Consider the following 21,383-nt stretch of genomic DNA (forward strand, 5'->3'; position numbering starts at 1 on the left):
TTTGCCTGAGAAAGTGAAGTTAGGATATATAAGTTATCCAGTGTGAGCATATGTGCCGAATACCTTAAGATGTTACAGGTGTCAAACTTATGGGCATGTGGCAGCAGTGTGTAGGAGGGAGATTCCAAGGTGTGAGAAGTGTCCAGAAGGGCATGAGACAAAGGAGTGTGAAGTAGTGGGGAAAGTGGTGGTGTGTGCTAATTGTAGGGGTGGCCATGGGGCTGGGGATCAGACATGTCCAGTGCGAGAGAAGCAGGTTGAGGTATCCAAGGTAAGAGTAGAGAAGAAGTTGTCATATGCGGAGGCAGTGAAGAAAGTAGAGGAAGATGGGTCAAGGGGGAGGGATCCTGAGAGAAATGGTGTGAGTAGTAGAGATGTACCAGTACAGAGGGATAAACCAGAAAGTGATTTATGGTTCAGCAAGATTGGATTTTTAGCGTTTATAGCAATGGTTATTAATTGTACTGCAGGGATGGAACTAAAAATCGAAGAAAATTGAGGTGGTGGTGGCAGCTGCAGAGAGATATTTGGGTGTGCGAGACTTGACAGCAGAAGAGTTACAGGGAGAGTTAAGTGGTGATGTCCCATCAATTCAGGTTGAGTGCATGAGGTAGGTGTGAGTGTATTTAAACAGTGGAGAAGGGTGGGGTTAATTATTATTTGTAGTGTTGAAGGTGTGAGTGTAGTGTTAGATGGTAGGATATTTCTTTGCTTTGGTTTATTTTAATTTTCAAGGAAAGATAAGGGAGTTGAACTCCAGTCTAGTAGGTGGCGGTAATGCAACAAATTGGATGCCAACCGCCGTTAAACCTCATTGAAGAAGAAGAAGATGCCTCATGCAGCGCAGGCTGTTGATTGTGGCCTGTGGAATGTTGTCCCACTCTCCTTCAATGGCTGTGCCAAGTTGCTGGATATTGGCGGGAACTGGAACACGCTGTCGTATACGTCAACCCAGAGCATCCCAAACATGCTCAATGGGTGACATGTCTGCTGAGTATGCAGGCCATGGAAAAACTGGGACATTTTCAGCTTCCAGGAATTGTGTACAGATCCTTGCGACATTGGGTCGTGCATTATCATGCTGAAGCATGAGGTGAAGGCGGTGGATGAATGGCACGAAAATGGGCCTCAGGATCTCGTCACGTTATCTCTGTGCATTAAAATTGCCATCGATAAAATGCAATTGTGTTCGTTGTCTGTTGCTTATGCCATAACCCCACCACCACCATGGGGCACTCCGTTCACAAGAGCAAACCACTCGCCCACACAACGCCATAAACGCTGTTTGCCGTCTGCCTGGTACAGTTGAGTTGAAACCGGGATTCATCCGTGAAGAGCACACTTCTCCAGTGTGCCAGTGGCCATCGAAGGTGAGTATTTGCCCACTGAAGCCGGTTACGACGCCGAACTGCAGTCAGGTCAAGACCTTGGTGAAGACGACGAGCACGCAGATTAGCTTTCCTGAGACGGTTTCTGACAGTTTGTGCAAACCCACAGTTTCATCAGCTCCCTCAAAACTTGAGACATCTGTGGCATTTTAGAGTGGACTTTTTGTCCCCAGCACAGGGCGCACCTGTGTAATGATCATGCTGTTTAATCAGTTTCTTGATATGCCACACCTGTCAGGTGGATGGATTATCTTGGCAAAGAAGAAACGCTCACTAACAGGGATGTAAAAAAATGTGCGCACAACATTTGAGAGAAATACGCTTTTTGAGCGTATGGAACATTTCTGGGATATTTTATTTCAGCTCATGAAACATGGGACCAACACTTTACATGTTGTGTTTATATTTTTGTTCAGTGTATATCGGTTTGGGCTTTTTGTGGTCTTTGCAGTCTACTAATTATTTTTAATTATGTTCCGGCCCCCTGAAAATGTGTTCAAGAAAAAAAATCGGCCCGCGGCTGAATCTAGTTGATAATCCCTGCCATACAGTCATTGGTGCAAGCAACAAGTGCTGTTGTTTGCATGGCTACCACAAAAAATACCTTGAAATTGTAACATGCCAATGGTTACAATTAGCATATCAACGTTATAATTGTAGAAGTAGACTATTAACATCCTTTCAAATACATTTAAGAGGTTTTGTACCTCACCTCCAGAAGTATGACACTGTTTTATATCCTAGAAAGTTAAAGTCCCAATCAAATGAACCACCAGTAATAATCAACATACACAACCGAATTCCTTTCACAATTTTATTTCTGCAGCGCCTTTCAAACCAGAAATGATACATCACACACAGACATTGAAATAGTGTGTATCATTATTATTTTTTTTTTTTACAGGCTTAAATGTACAGTCAGAGATATAGCTCCAACAACAGTCTAGAATTGATAGTAGGGAACGTTTGTATTTCTAATACTTTTCTTTGGATGGGTGGGGAAATTCTGTCCATGCTTTGTAATATATACACATTCAGAGCAATAACTTAATTTACTATCCTTATTTACAAGTGATACTGAAATAGTAAGGTAAATATGCAAATCAGCAGTGTGGAATAAACTTTCAGGTATACTGCATATATAATGCATAAAAGCAAAACTGCAAACATCTTAAGTTGGCAAAACCTTGTTTTCAGTGATATCCATTAAGTGTCATGTAAGCACTGGAGTGCAGATCAAGCTTTTACTTCATGGGCCTTTTCAATCAACCTGCCTTGTAAGTTGTTGTTCTTCTACAGAGTGATTTATACAACATATGTTGCTTTAGATTCTTACACAACATTAGGATGGCTGCTAGGCTACTGGTTGTAAGAAACAAAACAAAAAAGTGAAACATGCATAAATAAAACCAAGGACTACCATTGCCTTGCTACCAGCCACTCATTGAACATTTCCCATTTTATAATGGGCATATGGGTCACTAGACATGACGATATCATTAATCTGGGATGTATAATATAAACTAGACCTTTACGCTGTATGCTTATGCAACAGAATTTCAGAGTAAGATAATTTTTTTAACATTTTGCTGACTGGTGAAAGGAAAAGGCAAGAAAGCATCTATGGGCAAACCAAAATATTCAGACAATCTTCACAGGGGAAAATGCTCCCCTGCTCTTGTTTCTGTTAGTTCCCTGTAGTGAGGAAATATAAAAGCCATTCACTCTTTCACAAAGTTTCACACAAACGCATACACAAAACACACAAGCTTCTTAGAGTGGGTAGAGGTTGCCTCTAACCACTGGTCCATTGCACGGTGAGATATTTTGTCTATCCCCTAATGGTTATTGTTGGGGATACAAGCTGTGGTTAGGGAAACATCCACCCACCTCAAATATAAATTCAACAACCGCTCCACTACAATTCGATACATTTGACTGCTTTTCAAAATCCAACACAAGCATCAGTCCTCATTTTGTCTATTCAATACAACCAAAATCTTTTTTAGTGTAGCTTTTTTAAATTTATTTTTTCACAAAGGCACCTTTCAAAGTCTAATAGCTTATGACATTTCCCTGTCAAGATTAAGACAGCCATCACACTTCAACATCTGACAATGAATAAACCTAAAACAAAACTGCCGAAAACTACAATAAAAACCATAGAAATAACTCCAAAACTAAAACGCTCTCCAAGCATGTACATCTTATAACTCACCCTCACACTTCATTATGTACAGTACTGATAAACCTCAACACAGTGCAATAACACCAGTAATCATTGACAGGTGTAGTCCAGTCCGGCAACTCTACTACTAACAAGTTTTACAAGCAGCCCTACATTCAAACTGATTGTGATGGCTGTACTCCATAAGAGGTTTGAATGGGAAAATATTAAATAAAGCTCAACTAAATCTCATGTGTTTGGTCAGAGATCAGTGCCAATTGGTTTCTTTTCCAATTTTGGCAATATTCCTTTGTCTAATTTGTCTACAAAGTGATATTCCTGGCCTTTTACTGGTTAAGAACAACTTTAGGAAATAATAATAAGATGATGAATCACCTCAAGCACTCTGACTAGTAAGCTGAATGGGGAGTATGTGGTTCCAGCTGTTCTTCCAACATGGCTGCCATATCAAACACTGGTCAAAGGGAAATACTCAGCGAGGCCCATTTCCTGTCCATATTGAATATCCTGTCAAAGGCCCAGTGGCACAGACAGCAATCCTTTCTACATTCTCCTGTCTATGGTCCAAAAACCTACCTACTGGGCCCAAAGCCCTAAAGGGCAACATTCTCATTCTTAATATGGCAAACGTAGCATCAATAAAGTGTCAGACAGGGATAAATAAAGTAAAAAACTTCTGTATATGGTTCTATCACAGGAATTTACTTTAGGCAAGGTCAATAACTGAAAAATACATATTTTCTACATACAACTCAAAATGTACACACACAGGCCCGTGGGCTGTGACAGGCCATGCAATTGGGATAACGCTCTTAAACTCATCTGGTTTCCCTGAAAAACACACAAAAAATATATATATTATATTTTTACACTGAGTGGCTTCTTATATAGTGAGACCTCATGTCTTAGGAGTGAAGGTTAATTTGTGATTGCTTAGCGCTGAATTACTGACAGGATCAAATGGAGCGTGACTGACTGCAGTAGAATCCTCCTGCAGACAGCTTGGCTGTGTTGGTCAGGGTAGCGTTTCTGACGGTAAGAGGCTGTGTGTGTATGGGGCTCTGCACAGAGCTGAATAGCTAACACAGTCAGTCCGTTTAGTGGGGTCCTGTCTGACACACAGAGGAGTGCGTAGTTTCCCCCTCATCTCCAACATCAGTTCACCTAAGTGCGCTTGGTGGTGGGGCAGACACAGAGACCACCAGTCCAGAGTCTACCCAGTCCAGACTACAGGCACTTCTTAACACACACCCCACCGGCTGACATCTCCATGGAAACTACAGGGTGGGGGGAAGATACAGCATTGGTTGGGAGGTTGAATGGGCATGGTGGTGCCTGCCCAGAATGAGTGACATTATTGCATAGCAGCATCACGGGTGCTGAGCAGAGTCCTCAAACACATAGCCCTGACTGTAGAGCTGTGAGGCGACGCTCAATGCATTCCTTACCTGCAGAGAGAGAAAGTAGAGGTAGTATTATTCATTGATTGATGATGTCAAAGGGACAACTCACTAAGCTACCAGTAACAAATATCAGCCAAAAGTGTCCAATTACATTTGTGTAGTCATGGAAATAAAATCATGTTCTATACAGGTAGCCTAGTGGTTAGAGTGTTGGGCCAGAATCCGAAAGGTCGCTGGTTGAAATCCCTGAGCCGACAAGGTGAAAAAAATCTGGCAATGTGCCCTTGAGCAAGGCACTTAACCCTAATTGCTCCTGTAAGTCGCTCTGGATAAGAGAGTCTGCGAAATGACTAAAATATAAAAAAATACATATATGCTACTCCAGTTTAGGCTAAATGGATGTGGTGAGTCAGAGGTGAAAGTTCCGAGGTGACTCACACTTGCTGACGCTGAGGATGTCGTTTTGCTCTGTGAGGAGCAGGGACAGGCCCTCCATCAGCAGCAGGGCCTTGTGGTAGCGCAGCACCGACTCCTCTCCCTGGTGGAACATTTCATCCAGAGCAGCAGCCTGCACCTGGGGAGGGGAGGAGGGGGGGAAGATGAGGTAGTGGGAAAAGTCAGAGGAAAACTGGCATGATACAGGTTTGTATATGGGTTTGAATACAGCATGGGATTCCATTTGGCAGTATGGCTGAATAATAGCAAAGAGCTATTATTCAAATATCACCTTATTACAGCTACACGCTATATGCAGTGATCTTAAACATGTAGCTGTATAAATGGTGCAACGAGTCAACCACAAGCCGAGTAGAGAGGGCGAAGAAGAGATCAGGGGCCGTATAAAGCGTCTCAGAGTAGGAGTGCTGATTTGGGATCAGTTTTGCCTTTTGGGTTACAATGAATAAGATTACATGGACCTGATCCTAGATAAGCACTCCTACTCAGAGAAGCTTGATACATATGGCCCCAGATGCTGAGATGACAGAAACAGTTGAGCTAAACACAGTGTCTCTCTCACCATCTGAACAGTGTGGCTAAACAGCAGCCTCTCGGCGGTGATGGTATTGATGTGGTCCATGAGACGGTGCTTGCGGGAGAAGAAATGCTCCAGCCCTGCGTTGAGGGAGCGGCAGAATGACACGCTGGACTTGTACAGCTCGTTCAGCCTCTTGACCACTAAACACACAGTCACAGAGGAGAGGGCTGAGTGGAGCCGTGTTCGCGTTGGAAATAAAGACATAGAGCAGTCCTACTCCACAGCAGGGTTGGGCTCAAGACATTTTTTACTGCTACATCTGCCATTTGAGTGTAATGTTATATCCTTCTGTACATTTTGGCTTTTAATTTTGGCTTTTAATCAGCCGTGTTCTAAGGTTGTTGGCTCTTACCTTGTTTGACAGTAGCAGAGGGGTACAGTTTTCCCTGTTTGATGCACTCCATGGCTGTGTGCAAGGCAGACGACAGAAGCTCTGCAGTCTTCATGTACAACACCAGCTGCTCCGCATAGCTGAGACACACACACGTACACACATCAGAGTCATGGTTTGTAGCTAACGCTACAGTCATTGCAAAGTGTCTCTGAATCGCAAAGTGAACAGTAACCAAGTCTGACTTGCTTTTATCGTCCATTTGTAAAGATCTCATATTCCATGAAAAGGAAAGACTCTAGACAAAGTAGTTTCAGTAACAGTGGTTTAGCTTCATTAGCTGGTAGTTTTCACCTCCACTCCCGGCTGAGGGAGCTGATCTGGTCAGCCACTAGGCTCTGCTCCTGCAGGAGGGAGGGTGGGGAGGTGTCCCCCTGCCCCGCCCCAGCCCCAGTCCCCCTGACCCCTGCCACCTCCATCAGACAGCGGGCAAAGTCCAGGGTGAAGCGCAGGCTCCTCAGGGTATCTGTGTGCTCCTGCTGCACTCAGACAGACAGAGGGAGAGAGAGAGAGAGAGAGAGAGAGAGAGAGAGAGAGAGAGAGAGAGAGAGACAAAATCACACACATTGAACGTCATAAAATATAGCCTACAGGCAGATTGGCGTTCTTCAAAACAGAGACAGAGATGAACAGACAGAAAAATCATGCAGAGACAAACTCAGAGAAACAGAAACAGCAACCCCACATCCCAACCCCTACTCCTCCTCTCACCTCCATCAGTGTCTCCTCTGGCAGCTCAGGGGCCAGGAAGCTAACAGGTCCCCCCATGTTGGCTGTGATTGGGTCTGTGAAGCTGTAACGTGGTCTGGAAGGACCCTCGAAGCCGTCCAGATAGGTGCCTGTCTGAAATCGGCTGGTGAAGGACCCCACTGGGCTTATGGAGCTGGAGGAGCTTGCTATAGAAAGAAGGGGTTAGAGCATGGAAAGTACCTCAGAACAGGCCCTTGATGGCACTTAGTCATGACTGACAGTCATTTAACTGACATAGAGTAGTGTACTGTGCATTTATTGCCACTAAGATCAGCATCCCTAGAACTCTATATTGTATTTGGATGCTGTGTGGAGCAATGACAATCAAATCATCTCACCTGAGAACTGTCTGGTCCTGGAGGGCTGTGGCGGGATGCTGCCGCTGGGTGGGGAGCCCACAGTGAACACCACCTGGGCTGGGCGGACTGAGCCTGCAGCCATGGCTCCACCACCAGAGGGCGCTGAGGACAGAGACACAGCACTCATCAGACATAACACAGGGAGGATGAATCATGGTAATGATCTAGCTACATACAGTGGAGCAAGTAGTCATTTACCCTGGTAGTTAGAGTGTTACTGCTTTAAACATCCTGTTTGCCCATATTGTCATCAGAGCAGTAGACGTACAACCTTTACCATCCCCATTTAAAACCTACAACAGGGATATTCAAAACATTATGTTTCACTACGCACCCACGTGAGCTGTAGAAACACATTTCAGTTTCTATAGAAAAAAGGAATGTTCCATTAGAGCTGGGGAGTAGCCTTGGGGTGGCCTGTGTGGACACAGGCCCACCCACTGGGAAGCCAGGCCCTGCCAGGTCCACCCAATCAGTAATACATTATTATTACAAAAATACAATAGTCCTCAGCACCTTAGAACCAACTTCTCTGGTTTTAAACGGCCTATGTGGCATCGATATGAATCAGAAACATTAATTCAAAATAAGTGTCCAAATTTACTACAAAGTGTAAATAGGATAATTTTGGTCATAAAGTCAGTCTCGTCCAAAACTGAGTTTTTTAAGTGAGTTCGTCACGACTTACTGGAGGGTTGGGTATGGATTACGATCATGTCCATTTGCCCAGTAACACAAGATAAGCAGCTGTGCTGATTGCGCTCTATCAGCTGTGCGTGCTCTATCCAATCATAGCAGACAGAACCTCCAGACAGTGAGACAGACTTGCCCATTACACGGCGCCTCAAGCTTGTTTACATAAGACAACACCTCACCAATGTTATGTTGAAATAACCCTTGGCCCTAAGCCCTTCATGGAGTGGTCACTTGCTGATGTTTGATAGTGTCAATCCCTCGAGTCTGCCACTTATTGGGGCAAAATTAGAATTGAGATGATCAGAGCGCATTTGTATCCAACCGCAACTTGTCAATATTCCAAAACCCATTTGCGAACATCTTGTGTCCCCCCGCGACCTGTTTTGTAACATGATTCTCTATGCAACACTGTCAAACAGACGCACACTCTGGTAATAGGTAGTGAGAAAGTTGTAAAAAACAAAACGGCACCGAAGCACACACGTCGCCACTTGCCAGTGACTTGATAAACCGATTGTGGCCTGGCTGCTCAATATGTCTGCTAGCTACTACCGTACTTGCTAGCTTCATTGACAAACACACAAGTTGTAACTTAGCTAGCTAGCAATTGATTTTGCTTTATTTAAGATAGTTTGGCAGCTTGCATAAGTTGTAGACATGTTATTGTTTTCTCAGAAATCAGTCCTTTCCCTACACGATAGACTTTATGCAGGGCACCGACTAGTTTTTCCATGCACGTTTTTTTTCTTGAGGAAGTGGCTGGCTATGTTGTTGCTAGGGTGATTCAGTAGGGACAAACAACAGTACCTGCCAGGATACGATATTCGAACATAACACACCCACATCAAACCACACCCCCAAGACAACTCTCGTTTGGCTTCAGTCATGGCAGCTAGCATTTCTTAATGAACAATCTTCAAAACGAGGCCAAATCAGGAAGCTCAGTCACCCATTAAAACGTTTTTGTGTTGGAATTGACTCCTGTGGCACTTTACCTAATTGATACTGTGACCCCAGTCTAAAAAATAAGTGATGAAATATGCACAGCTCTGCTGACCTTGAAGCTCCAACTCCTAACCCCCAAACAGATCTATACTGAGTGACCCACATCCATATAAAGGGAAAAAAACGGAGTAAGTCGAGTCAGTCAGTCACTGCAATATTGACTATCTAGTCAACTTCGATTGGTGAACATAACAGCTCTTTATGCTTTAGTCATTCAGGTAGACATTTACTGAAGGGTAAAACTTGGTGAACAGGTCCACTATGCCCACCTGTGATGTCTATGGCTTCTCTGTCAGAGCTGAGGTTCTCACTGCTGCCGTGCTCCCCCAGCGGCCCTCCAAACGCAGCCATCAGCAGCATGTCAGACAGACGACCTGCACTCTGAGACCTGCCGAAGCCCTTGTTGTCCTCTGTAGTCCTCTGGCTGTATTGACCAAGCTGGCCAGTAGGCTGCTGTCCTGGGTCCTTGTGGTTTGAGGCAGTCCTGCTGCCGGGCGGGGCCAGAACCAGACCCTGCTGGGCCAGGAAAGTCACCAGGTTGGGGGAGCTGGGAGGTTTTGGGAACTCAAAGGGTGGTATGGCCTGTGGACAGGATATCAGTGTCAGATGCAAAGTAGAGTCTAGAGACTATAGACAGTGGGATTGATTGTTTAAAGCCATACATAGTACAATTGCTGAATAGTTCAGTTTCCTCTAAAACACAGGCATAGGTATTGTACTAGCTGTGTCCAAAACATGAACTCACTCTAGAGGGGGATCCAAGGATGGTGGAGAGGGGGCTGCGCTGCATGAGTTCACTCAGCCTGGGGGAGGAGTGCAGGGGCCGCATAGCCATCATGCCTGCCTGAAGGTTAGCCACCACGGGGTCCGAGTGCTGCTTCCTGATTTTCTGCCTGCCGCCACCGCTAGTGGCCTCCATAAGACAGGGGGCACTGTGGAGCTGGGTGCCCAGGCCTTGCTTCTGCTGAGGGGGAGGCCGCGTGTCGGGGAATTGGAGAGCTGGAAAGGGACAGGGGTTAGAAGTTAGAGGGTGGGTCATAACATGGACAACAGAGGAAAAGTCCAGCACAATGTCATCTTTACATTATAAAGATGAGTTACTAACTATACAGCTGAAGGAAAGACACATGGAAGTAAAACATCTAAAGGTGATGGTTGCTTTAAGTCAGGTTTAAACCCCACTGATCAAGCCAACAGGAAGTGAATAGCCTTGGGCTACCACAGAGCAACTCCCCAATGCCCCTGGCCAGGTTAACCATTTCCACCACTAACAAAACACTAAAACAGTCAGCCCAAAAGTTAGCGGGACGGACAGGGAAGGAGGGAGGGGAATTCCGGATTCTCACCTCCGCCCCGCGACCCCCCGCTGCCCGTGCCCAACGGGCATGCCTGTCCTGGCAGCTCAGGGATGGTGCCCACTTCAGATACAGAGGGAGACGAGAGAGGGGGATGAGAAAGAAGAAGAATGAGAGGAGAGAAAGAAGAGAGGGGACATTTTATGACACATCAATGCACTCTGGCAGACATACCTTGAGGAGAGAGCTGGAAGGGTCTGGCCCCTCCTACAGACAGCCTGCGGGGGCCAGCCAAGGACCCGTGGCCTCCTGGGTAAGGCGGCGATGGGCCAGTCCTTCCGAATCCCAGGGAACTATTGCTGCTGCACCGGCGCACCGGGGTAGACAGCCTGTGGCGGGGGGAGGAACATAGTCGTCACAAAATAAGACAATATTCCCTGTTATCTCCAAGCTAGCAATGTTACTACTGTGCCACAGAAGAGACTGCATGTTTATATAAGCTTGTGTGTAAGTAAGTAATGCATGCATATGTATACGGAGTGTACAAAACATTAAGGACACCTGCTCTTTCCAAGACATAGACTGACTAGGTGAATCCAGGTGAAGGCTATGATCCCTTATTGATGTGACTTGTTAAATCCACTTCAATCAGTGTAGATGAAGGGGAGGCAACAGGTTAAATAATAATTTTTAAGCATTGAGACAAATGAGACATGGATTGTGTATGTGTGCCATTCAGAGGGTGAATGGGCAAGACAAAAGATGTAAGTGCCTTTGAACGGGGTATGGCAGTAGGTACCAGGCGCACGGGTTTGTGTCAAGAACTGCAACGCTGCTGGGTTTTTCACGTTCAACAGTTTCAGTGTGTATCAGAAATGGTCCACCACCCAAAGGACATCCAGCCAACTTGACACAACTGTGGGAAGCATTGGAATCAACATGGGCCAGCATCCCTGTGGAACGCTTTCGACACCTTGTAGAGTCCATGCCCTGACGAATTGAGGCTGTTCTGAGGGCAAAAGGGGGGGTGTGCAACTCAATATTAGGAAGGTGTCCTTAAATGTTTTGTACACTCAGTGTATGTATATACTGACTGTGGGGAGCCGTCATGGCTGAGGGAATGAAGGTTCTGCTCCATGCGCTGGTAGTTGTGGACCTGAGTGGGAACAGGAATGGGCACCGACTGACCGTAGTTACCATAGTTACCACAGTTACTGCCAGAGAACTCACTTGGCCGACTGAAAGAAGAGAGAAAGCGGGAGTTAGCTACGTTTAACCATTCCCTGTCTGATCAATACATTAACAAAGAGAGTGAAACAGCAAAAATACTGAGAGAATAGTAACAGACAAAACATCTATGTAATAGTGAGAGAGAGAGAAAGAGAGAGTGAGAGAGAGAACGAGAGAGCAGTGTGAGCCCTTGATTAAGGATTGCTTTGGTAGAGAGGGGAGATGATGATCAGATTGACCTACTGAATAGGGCTGGGAATTGCCAGGGACCTCACGATACGGTTTTAATATTATCACGACACTTAGGTGCTGATACGATGTGTATTGTGATTCTCACAATTATCACAATTCTATATGTATTCCAATTCGATCATGCAATTTTCTTTCTATTTGATGTTCCAAAAATATTGCTCACTGCTGCAGAGAGAAGAGAGAGCCAAGAGAAAATAAGTTTTGATCAGTCATGGAAATAAAAGTGCTGAAAACGTATTGGCTCACTATTTTAAAAGAAAATGGAGAACAAGCTATAGGATGAAAAATAACAAGAGCCAACTAGCGCTAGCTAAAGCTATCTAGCAAAATCGATTCCTCCAAATCGATATTTGAAGTCAAAGTATCTATATAATATCATCCAAAATAATATTGCGATATATAACTATAGATTTTCCCCCCCCATCACTAGGGCTGTACATTTTGTCAGCCGGTGATTGTCAAGCAAATAATGGACCGTTAATTAACATAAACACATTTAGCATCTCCTGGCTTCCACGCATAGCCTACATGCCACAGATGCAGACCTTTGGAACATCTACATTTAAAAAAAGTCTAATAAATCAATTTAATATAGCCCACACCATCACAATAAATCCATTATTTTAGACAGGTCTAAAGAAACATGATATGAAGAAAATGTAATATATTTCAGAAGAACAAAAAATAGCATACTGAGTTGTCCTTATGTTAGGCCCTGATCTGGCTATGCCATATGGCTGTGGGCTACACTAGTTCATTTAGCCGACAAGAGTTGCTTAGAATTCCGTGGCATTATTTTATAGTATGAAGAATACAATTGAACTTAGCTGAATAAAATATAAAGGATATTTTCTCCAAACGATTTGAGGGAGTGCGCACATGCGGCTATTCTGTGTTGAGCGGTTAACAAAGAAACAGGTCCTCCTATATGCTTCATTTAGAGTTATAAATGCAACTTGATACAAACGTTGGGCTATACAGTATGTTTAGATTTTTAATACATTCTAAGGCTGCATGATGCGACTCTACTGATTATTTGAAAAAAGTTGCATGAAAGGCATGAGCTCTGCTTTGTTTTTTGCACAGGCTGCACACACTTCATCAGTCTCTCATTCACAATTTGATAATGCCTTGAATTTCCCGGCGGCATCCCCTTTGTGTGGCTGTAATGCCCCCTAAAAAAGTCCATGCCTTTTGCGGCCGGTTGCCATTGTGCCCTTGGGCTGAACGTAATAATTATAATTCCATTCTCCCGGCTTCGTGCTCCGAAGCACCTCTCACTCACATGGCTCTCTCAGATATCTCAATTCTTATTAGCCAATGCATGTCACGTGATCGGGGCCTTCTCACAGGCTACAAGTGAAGACAGACACATCGGGAACGCAACTGCTCGCGTCCTTATCGAATTCCGAGGCAAATATTAAAGATGTTGGAAGAACTGTCCACATTTACTTTTCGTCAGCCAACAAGATGAGTAGGCCTAACAAACAGCAAAAGCACTAGCTTATGTGAATCTACTATCCCCCCATAGTACAAAAGTTGTCCTATTCTATTGGTCAACTTGTCCTTCTGTGCGAGAAATAAATATTCCAAACATAGTCTGGGACAGTTGTGGGACGCGATAGATCCCAAATTAATACAACCAATAGCATCAACAAAAACGTTTAAAAGCAATGAGGCTGATGCAACAGATCAGAACGTTTAGCTTAAAATGTTGATAAACTATTAGGCTATTTCTTCACATTATAAGCGCAGCAATGCGCACACGGCAGTAGGCTATAAGCACGAATGTTCCAAAATGCAATCAATTAGCGAGAAAACACCATTCTCAAAAGTGACCGCAAATGTGATTACAATGATTATGTAATGCTGTATTATAAAGGTGCATTTTTATGGTGAAGATGACCTTCCCTAAACTTGAAACTCACACGCTGCCTATGTATGCCAGTTACGCTCTACACCGGTTGTAAAGCGGATCAATGTACTTAATTTTAACAAGTTATCTGGCCACTATAGTTGTGATACAAACCTTATCAAAGCATATAGGCCTATGGGCTAGGCTACATGAGGTGTGCGACTATGATTTGAAAAAGTTGCTAAAAAAGGCATGCATTTCTTGCCTTACAGCACACAAGCTGGGCATCATTCACAAGTGATAATATATCATTCACAAGTGATAGGCTAATATTGTCACCCATCAGATTATTCTTGATTTAATCGTGTCTTTACATATACAAAATAATATATGTGTGAAAATTTAGAATGGACCATTATCATGCACTTGTCTCGAAACAGGGGCAGGGGAAAAAAATACATGCACTTAAATAGCGAATGGAGGACGCTTTTCCCGTGATTCATTTTTATGCCAGCCAGGTAGGCTATACTCCTTTTGTAAAGACAAGCATTGTGCTTAATATTAGGAAAGTTGAGAAATAAATATAGTAGGCCTAGCCTATAGAAAGCTGATGGGATCCTGCTCTTTTTAATAGAGGCCATCAAAACTCGGTTTTCTCACACAATTGCATAGCCTATAGAAATTGTGTGCAACATGAGATCATGGGCTCTCATGAAGTGTTTGATTAGACTACATTTGCATTGATGTCAGAGTGATTAGAGGGACAATAGAGTGCTGAGTACCAGTCAGTTAGCAAGATTGGTAGGCTACTAATGACCATAAGCAGCATCAGAGCTTGGAGAAGCCTAGTTACGTGACTAAACGGTTATGTGGAATTTGACTGCCGTCATGACTCGTGATCGCTGGTGTGGTGGTAATATGGTCACGGTAACAGCCCTACCCATCACTACTACTGACCTAACATATTTTTGTCATCTTTGTAGTCCCCTGTAGCTCAGTTGGTAGAGCATGGCGCTTGCAACGCCAGGGTTGTGGGTTCGTTTCCTACGGGGGGCCAGTATGAAAATGTATGCACTCACTAACTGTAAGTCGCTATGGTCTGCTAAATTACTAAAATGTAAATGTAAATCAAGCCTTACAAACTAATCCCCCTACTCTAGAAGGGTATCATTGGCCTGGGCTTCCAGTGCACAATAAACACTGACTCACCCAGCAGCCAGAGTGAGATAACTGGCATTAGCATGTTATGGTTTTAATATGTCTGAACACTGAAAAGAAGTGAATCCCTTTCCAGTAAGAGCGTGATCAGCTCTTACCTGATGGGACTGCAGGAGCCGCTGTAGGAGGGGGAGTGGGGTGGGGTCTTGCCCTGACTGCCCAGGCCACCAGAGGCCAGTAGAGAGCTGAGGAGGAGGAGACAACAGTTTAGTGGCTCTAATATACTATTAATAAGAAGTGGGATTGTTCTTAAGCCGTTTTCACATTGGCATTGGGTACATTTCCCAACAGCTTTGTGTATAGGTGCCCACATAAGACCAATCTTAGGGCTGGGAATTGCCAGGGTCCTCACGATACGATATTATCGCGATACTTAGGTGCCAATACGATACGTATTGCGATTCTCACGATTCTATATGTATTGCGATTCGATACTGCGATTTTATTTCAATTTGATGTTCCAAACATATTGCTCTGTATAAGTACAGTGCCTTGCAAAGGTATTCATCCCCCTTGGCGTTTTTCCTATTTTGTTGCATTACAACCTGTAATTTAAATTGATTTTTATTTGGATTTCATGTAATGGACATACTCAAAATAGTCCAAATTGGTGAAATGAAATAAAATAAATAACTTGTTTCAAAGAATTATACAAAATAAATAACGGAAAAGTGGTGCGTGCATATGTATTCACCCCCTTTGCTATGAAGCCCCTAAATAAGATCTGGTGCAACCAATTACCTTCAGAAGTCACATAATTAGTTTTAAAAAAGTCCACCTGTGTGCAATCTAAGTGTCACATGATCTCAGTATATCTACACCTGTTCTGAAAGGCCACAGAGTCTGCAACACCACTAAGCAAGGGGCACCACCAAGCAAGTGGCACCATGAAGACCAAGGAGCTCTCCAAACAGGTCAGGGACAAAGTTGTGGAGAAGTATTGGTCTTCACAAAGTTTGCTGCTTCAGTTATGAGATATTTTTGTCAAATGTTACTATGGTATACTGAAGTATAATTACAAGCATTCCATTAGTGTCAAAGGCTTTTATTGACAATTACATTAAGTTTATGCAAAGAGTCAATGTTTGCACTGTTGACCCTTCTTTTTCAATACCTCTGCAATCCGCCCTGGCATGCTGTCAATTAACTTCTGGGCCACATCCCGACTGATGGCAGCCCATTCTTGCATAATAAATGCTTGGAGTTTGTCAGAATTTGTGGGTTTTTGTTTGTCCACCCGCCTCTTGAGGATCGACCACAAGTTCTCAATGGGATTAAGGTCTGGGGAGTTTACTGGCCATGGACCCAACATTTCGATGTTTTGTTCCCCGAGCCACTTACTTATCACTTTTGCCTTATGGCAAGGTGCTCCATCATGCTAGAAAAGGCATTTGACGTCACCAAACTGTTCTTGGATGGTTGGGAAAAGTTGCTCTCGGAGGATGTGTTGGTACCATTCTTTATTCATGGCTGTGTTCTTAGGCAAAAATGTGAGTGAGCCCACTCCCTTGGCTGAGAAGCAACCCCACACATGAATGGTCTCAGGATGCTTTACTGTTGGCATGACACAGGACTGATAGTTGCGCTCACCTTGTCTTCTCCGGACAAGGTGTTTTCAGGATGCCCCAAACAATCGGAAAGGGGATTCCCTGAAAATGACTTTACCCCAATCCTCAGCAGTCCAATCCCTGTACCTTTTGCAGAATGTCTGTCCCTGATGTTTTTCCTGGAGAGAAGTGGCTTCTTTGCTGCCCTTCTTGACACCAGGCCATCCTCCAAAAGTCTTCGCCTCACTGTGTGTGCAGATGCACTCACACCTGCCTGCTGCCATTCCTGAGCAAGCTCTGCACTGGTGGTGCCCCGATCCCGCAGCTGAATCAACTTTAGGAGACGGTCCTGGCACTTGCTGGACTTTCTTGTGCGCCCTGACGCCTTCTTCACAACAATTGAACCTCTCTCCTTGAAGTTCTTGATGATCCGATAAATGGTTGATTTAGGTGCAATCTTACAAGCAGCAATATCCTTGCCTGTGAAGCCCTTTTTGTGCAAAGCAATGATGACGGCACGTGTTTCCTTGCAGGTAACCATGGTTAACAGAGGAAGAACAATGATTTCAAGCACCACCCTCCTTTTAAAGCTTCCAGTCTGTTATTCTAACTCAATCAGCATGACAGAGTGATCTCCAGCCTTGTCCTTGTCGACACTCTCACCCGTGTTAACGAGAGAATCACTGACATGATGGCAGTTGGTCCTTTTGTGGCAGGGCTGAAATGCAGTGGAAATGTTTTTTTGGGGATTAAGTTCATTTTAATGCAAAGAGGGACTTTGCAATTAATTGCAATTCATCTGATCACTCTTCATGACATTCTGGAGTATATGCAAATTGCCATCATCAAAACTGAGGCAGCAGACTTTGTGAAAATTAGTATTTGTGTCATTCTCAAAACTTTTGACCACGACTGTACAGATCAGGGTTGGGTTATACAAAAATACCTGAAACTTTGAACATCCCACGGAACACCAATTCCATTAATAAAAAATTGAAAGAATATGGCACCACAACAAACCTGCCAAGAGAGGGCCGCCCACCAAAACTCACGGACCAGGCAAGGAGGGCATTAATCAGAGAGGCAACAAAGAGACCAAAGATAATCCTGAAGGAGCTGCAAAGCTCCACAGCGGAGATGAGAGTATCTGTCCATAGGACCACTTTAAGCCATACACTCCACAGAGCTGGACTTTACGGAAAAGTGGCCAGAAAAAAGCCATTGCTTAAAGAAAAAATAAGCAAACATATGGAAGAAGGTACTCTGGTCAGATTAGACTAAAATTGAGCTTTTTGGCCATCAAGGAAAACGCCTGGCACAAACCCAACACCTCTCATCACCCCGAGAACACCATCCCCACAGTGAAGCATGGTTGTGGCAGCATCATGCTGTGGGGATATTTTTCATCGGCAGGGACTGGGAAATTGGTCAGAATTGAAGGAATGATGGATGGCGCTAAATACAGGGAAATTCTTGAGGGAAACCTGTTTCAATTTTCCCGAGATTTGAGACTGGGACGGAGGTTCACCTTCCAGCAGGACAATAACCCTAAGCATACTGCTAAAGCAACACTCAAGTGGTTTAAGGGGAAACATTTAAATGTTTTGGAATGGCCTAGTCAAAGCCCAGACCTCAATCCAATTGAGAATCTGTGGTATGACTTAAAGATTGCTGTACACCAGCGGAACCCATCCAACTTGAAGGAGCTGGAGCAGTTTTGCCTTGAAGAATGGGCAAAAATCCCAGTGGCTAGATGTGCCAAGCTTATAGACACATACCCCAAGAGACTTGCAGCTGTAATTGCTGCAAAAGGTGGCTCTACAAAGTATTGACTTTGGGGAGGTGAATAGTTATGCACGCTCAAGTTCTGTTTTTTGTCATATTTCTTGTTTGTTTCACAAGAAAAAATATTTTACATCTTCAAAGTGGTAGGCATGTTTAATTCCAGGTTGTAAGGCAACAAAATAGGATGTGTGCTGTAGAGAGACAAGAGATAGCATGGGAAAATAAATGTTGATCAGTCATGGACATAAGTGCTGAAAACATGGTTTACTATTTAAAAAGAAGATGGAGAACAAGCTATAGGACGAAAAATACCTGAGTTTTGGCGCATGAATAGCTGAGCTGTAGAAATACAGTACCAGTTAAAAGTTTGGACACACCTACTCATTCAAGGGTTTTTCTTTATTTTAAATATGAATAATAGTGAAGACATCAAAACTATGAAATAACACATATGGAATAATTTAGTAACCAAAAAAGTGTTTTAAACAAATCAAAATATATTTTATATTTGAGATTCTTCAAAGTAGCCACCCTTTGCCTTCATGACAGCTTTGCACACTCTTGGCATTCTCTCAACCAGCTTCATAAGGAATGCTTTTCCAACAGTCTTGAAGGAGTTCTCACATATGCTGAGCACTTGTTGGCTGCTTTTCCTTCACTCTGCGGTCTAACTCAACCCAAACCATCTCAATTGGGTTGAGGTCGGGTGATTGTGGAGGCCAGGTCATCTGATTCAGCACTCCATCACTCTCCTTCTTGGTCAAATAGGTATGGGCAGGTATAAGCCACGGACAACGAACACAATTACATTTTATCGATGGCAATTTGAATGCACAGAGATACTGTGACAAGATCCTGAGGGCCATTATCCTGCCATTCATCTGCCGCCATCACCTGATGTTTCAGCATGATCATGCACAGCCCCATGTTGCAAGGATCTGTAGACAATTCCTGGAATCCATAGATTAGGGCCAAATGAATTTATTTCAATTGACTGATTTCCTTATATGAACTGTAACTCAGTAAAATCTTTGAAATTGTTGCATATTGCGTTTATATTTTCGTTCACAGTGTAATATCATCCTAAATAATATCAGGATTTGTAACTGTATTGATTTTTGCCCCATCACTAAAGACCATGTCCACTAAACTCACCCGCTGTTCATCAGACTGTCGTGGAACACCTTCCCAGTAGGTTCCTCACAGGTGAGCTCACCTGCTGAGAAACCATGGCAACACGTCAAAGAGGAATGACCATACAGCCAAACGAATGAACATCAGAATCATCTCAGAAATTGGACTACACTGCTATTATACATTCAGAAAGAAAGTGATCTAAACAACTTCTCTCACAATCTCTGGATTGTATACACATGACAGACTGAAGCGCTACAAGAACACCACTTCGTGGTTGAGGAATGAGGATGCGCTTACTCGGAAAGTGGACGGGCACCATGACAAAGTCATCCGTGTCACAAGAAGAGTTCTTGCTGCTGCAGCCCCCTCCAGACGAGTCCTTGAGGAGAAAGCCAGGGGCATCCTGGGTAGGGGAGGCAAGGGTCTTGGCGTGGAGCTGCTGGACCTCAGCCAGGGACTGCTGGAGAGAGAGAGGAGAGAGTAACTATGACCACAGCACTGACCCTGAACAACCCACTATATCAAATCAAATTTTATTTGCCACATGTGCCAAATACAACAGGTGAAATGCTTACTTACAAGCCCTTAACCAACTATGCAGTTTTTAAGAAGAAAAAAAAAGTGATAAGTAAATAATTGCAAATAATTAAAGAGCAGCAGTAAAATAAAATAACAGTAGTGTTAAACAAATCAAAATATATGTTATATTTGAGATTCTTCAAAGTAGCCACCCTTTGCCTTAATGACAGCTTTGCACACTCTTGGCATTCTCTCAACCAGCTTCATGAGGTAGTCACCTGGAATGCATTTCAATTAACAGGTGTGCCATGTCAAAAGTTAATTTGATCATTCAGCTTTGATCATTTGAATCAGGTGTGTAGTGCTAGGGCAAAAACTACAAAGTGCACCCCTTTGGGTCCCCAGGACCAGGATTAAAAAACACTGGAATAGACAAAAAGCCCTATACCACCTAACAAACCCAAGACTGAACGTACACTGAGCTGTGTGACATTGGACACATCAACAGTAGCTCTGGAGAGTCCCCTGCAGATTACAGACCCATTTGTTTAATAAATTGCAACAATAAAATAATAACAAAACTCATAAGCAACAGAATGGCAAAAGTATTACCAGACTTGATACATATTAATGAAACAGGGTTTATTAAAAATAGACACTTACAAAGAAATACAATAACTTGTTTTAGTATAATACAATACGCAACAAAACAAGATGTTGATTTATCAATAATGGCTGTTGATGCCGAAAAGGCTTTCGACCATCTTGAGTGGGCTTTTCTATTCAGAACTTTGGTAGCATTCAACTTTCCAGCTGAAATAATACATTTCATAAAAGTATTATATAAATATCCTAAAGCAAAGATATACACTGTGTATACAAAACATTAAGAATACCTGCTTTTTCCATTACATACTGTAGACTGACCAGGTGAATCCAGGTGAAAGCTATGATCCCTTATTGATGTCACTTGTTAAATCCACTTCAATCAGTGTAGAGGGTGGCTCTAGATGTAGAGATGGCGCCGGAGAAGATGGCTGCCGTTTTACAGCCCTCTAACCAATTGTACTATTATGTGTGTTTTTTCGCGTTATTTGTAATTTATTCTGTACATAATGTTTCTGCCACCGTCTCTTATAACCAAAAATAGTTTCTGGATATCAGGACAGCGATTACTCACCTCGTATTGGACAAAGATTTTTTTCTTCAACGAGTCGGACACGAAGGATATCCTACAGACACCCGACAAGGCCCAAATCCCCGTCATTCGCAGGAGAAAGAGACGGAGATATCGTGGACGTAGATCGGGGTGCCTTGTAAGGATCCGAC

General features: G+C 43.5%; 1 protein-coding gene across 2 annotated transcripts in view; it reads right to left on the minus strand.

Moving 5' to 3' along the window:
- Window positions 1-2,270: 2,270 nt before the first annotated feature.
- The window catches only part of LOC311100126 (serine/threonine-protein kinase ULK1-like), a 62,837-nt gene continuing 43,724 nt past the window's right edge, over window positions 2,271-21,383 (minus strand). Inside the window, exons 13-27 of one of the 2 annotated variants that reach the window (XM_084140897.1) lie at window positions 19,833-19,995; window positions 19,554-19,617; window positions 15,165-15,251; window positions 11,606-11,749; window positions 10,746-10,900; window positions 10,563-10,634; window positions 9,962-10,215; window positions 9,486-9,798; window positions 7,495-7,617; window positions 7,118-7,302; window positions 6,701-6,885; window positions 6,368-6,486; window positions 5,998-6,155; window positions 5,418-5,553; window positions 2,271-5,024 (exon numbers count right to left, since the gene is read on the minus strand). In XM_084140897.1, coding sequence (XP_083997023.1) covers window positions 4,969-5,024; window positions 5,418-5,553; window positions 5,998-6,155; window positions 6,368-6,486; window positions 6,701-6,885; window positions 7,118-7,302; window positions 7,495-7,617; window positions 9,486-9,798; window positions 9,962-10,215; window positions 10,563-10,634; window positions 10,746-10,900; window positions 11,606-11,749; window positions 15,165-15,251; window positions 19,554-19,617; window positions 19,833-19,995 — 2,214 coding nt within the window. In that variant the 3' untranslated portion in view covers window positions 2,271-4,968. The remainder of the gene's footprint in view (window positions 5,025-5,417; window positions 5,554-5,997; window positions 6,156-6,367; window positions 6,487-6,700; window positions 6,886-7,117; window positions 7,303-7,494; window positions 7,618-9,485; window positions 9,799-9,961; window positions 10,216-10,562; window positions 10,635-10,745; window positions 10,901-11,605; window positions 11,750-15,164; window positions 15,252-19,553; window positions 19,618-19,832; window positions 19,996-21,383) is intronic. The other variant, XM_084140898.1, reaches the window with a different exon arrangement.

This window comes from Coregonus lavaretus, assembly GCF_964263955.1.
Source record: "Coregonus lavaretus genome assembly, chromosome: 24".
Taxonomy (NCBI): domain Eukaryota; kingdom Metazoa; phylum Chordata; class Actinopteri; order Salmoniformes; family Salmonidae; genus Coregonus; species Coregonus lavaretus.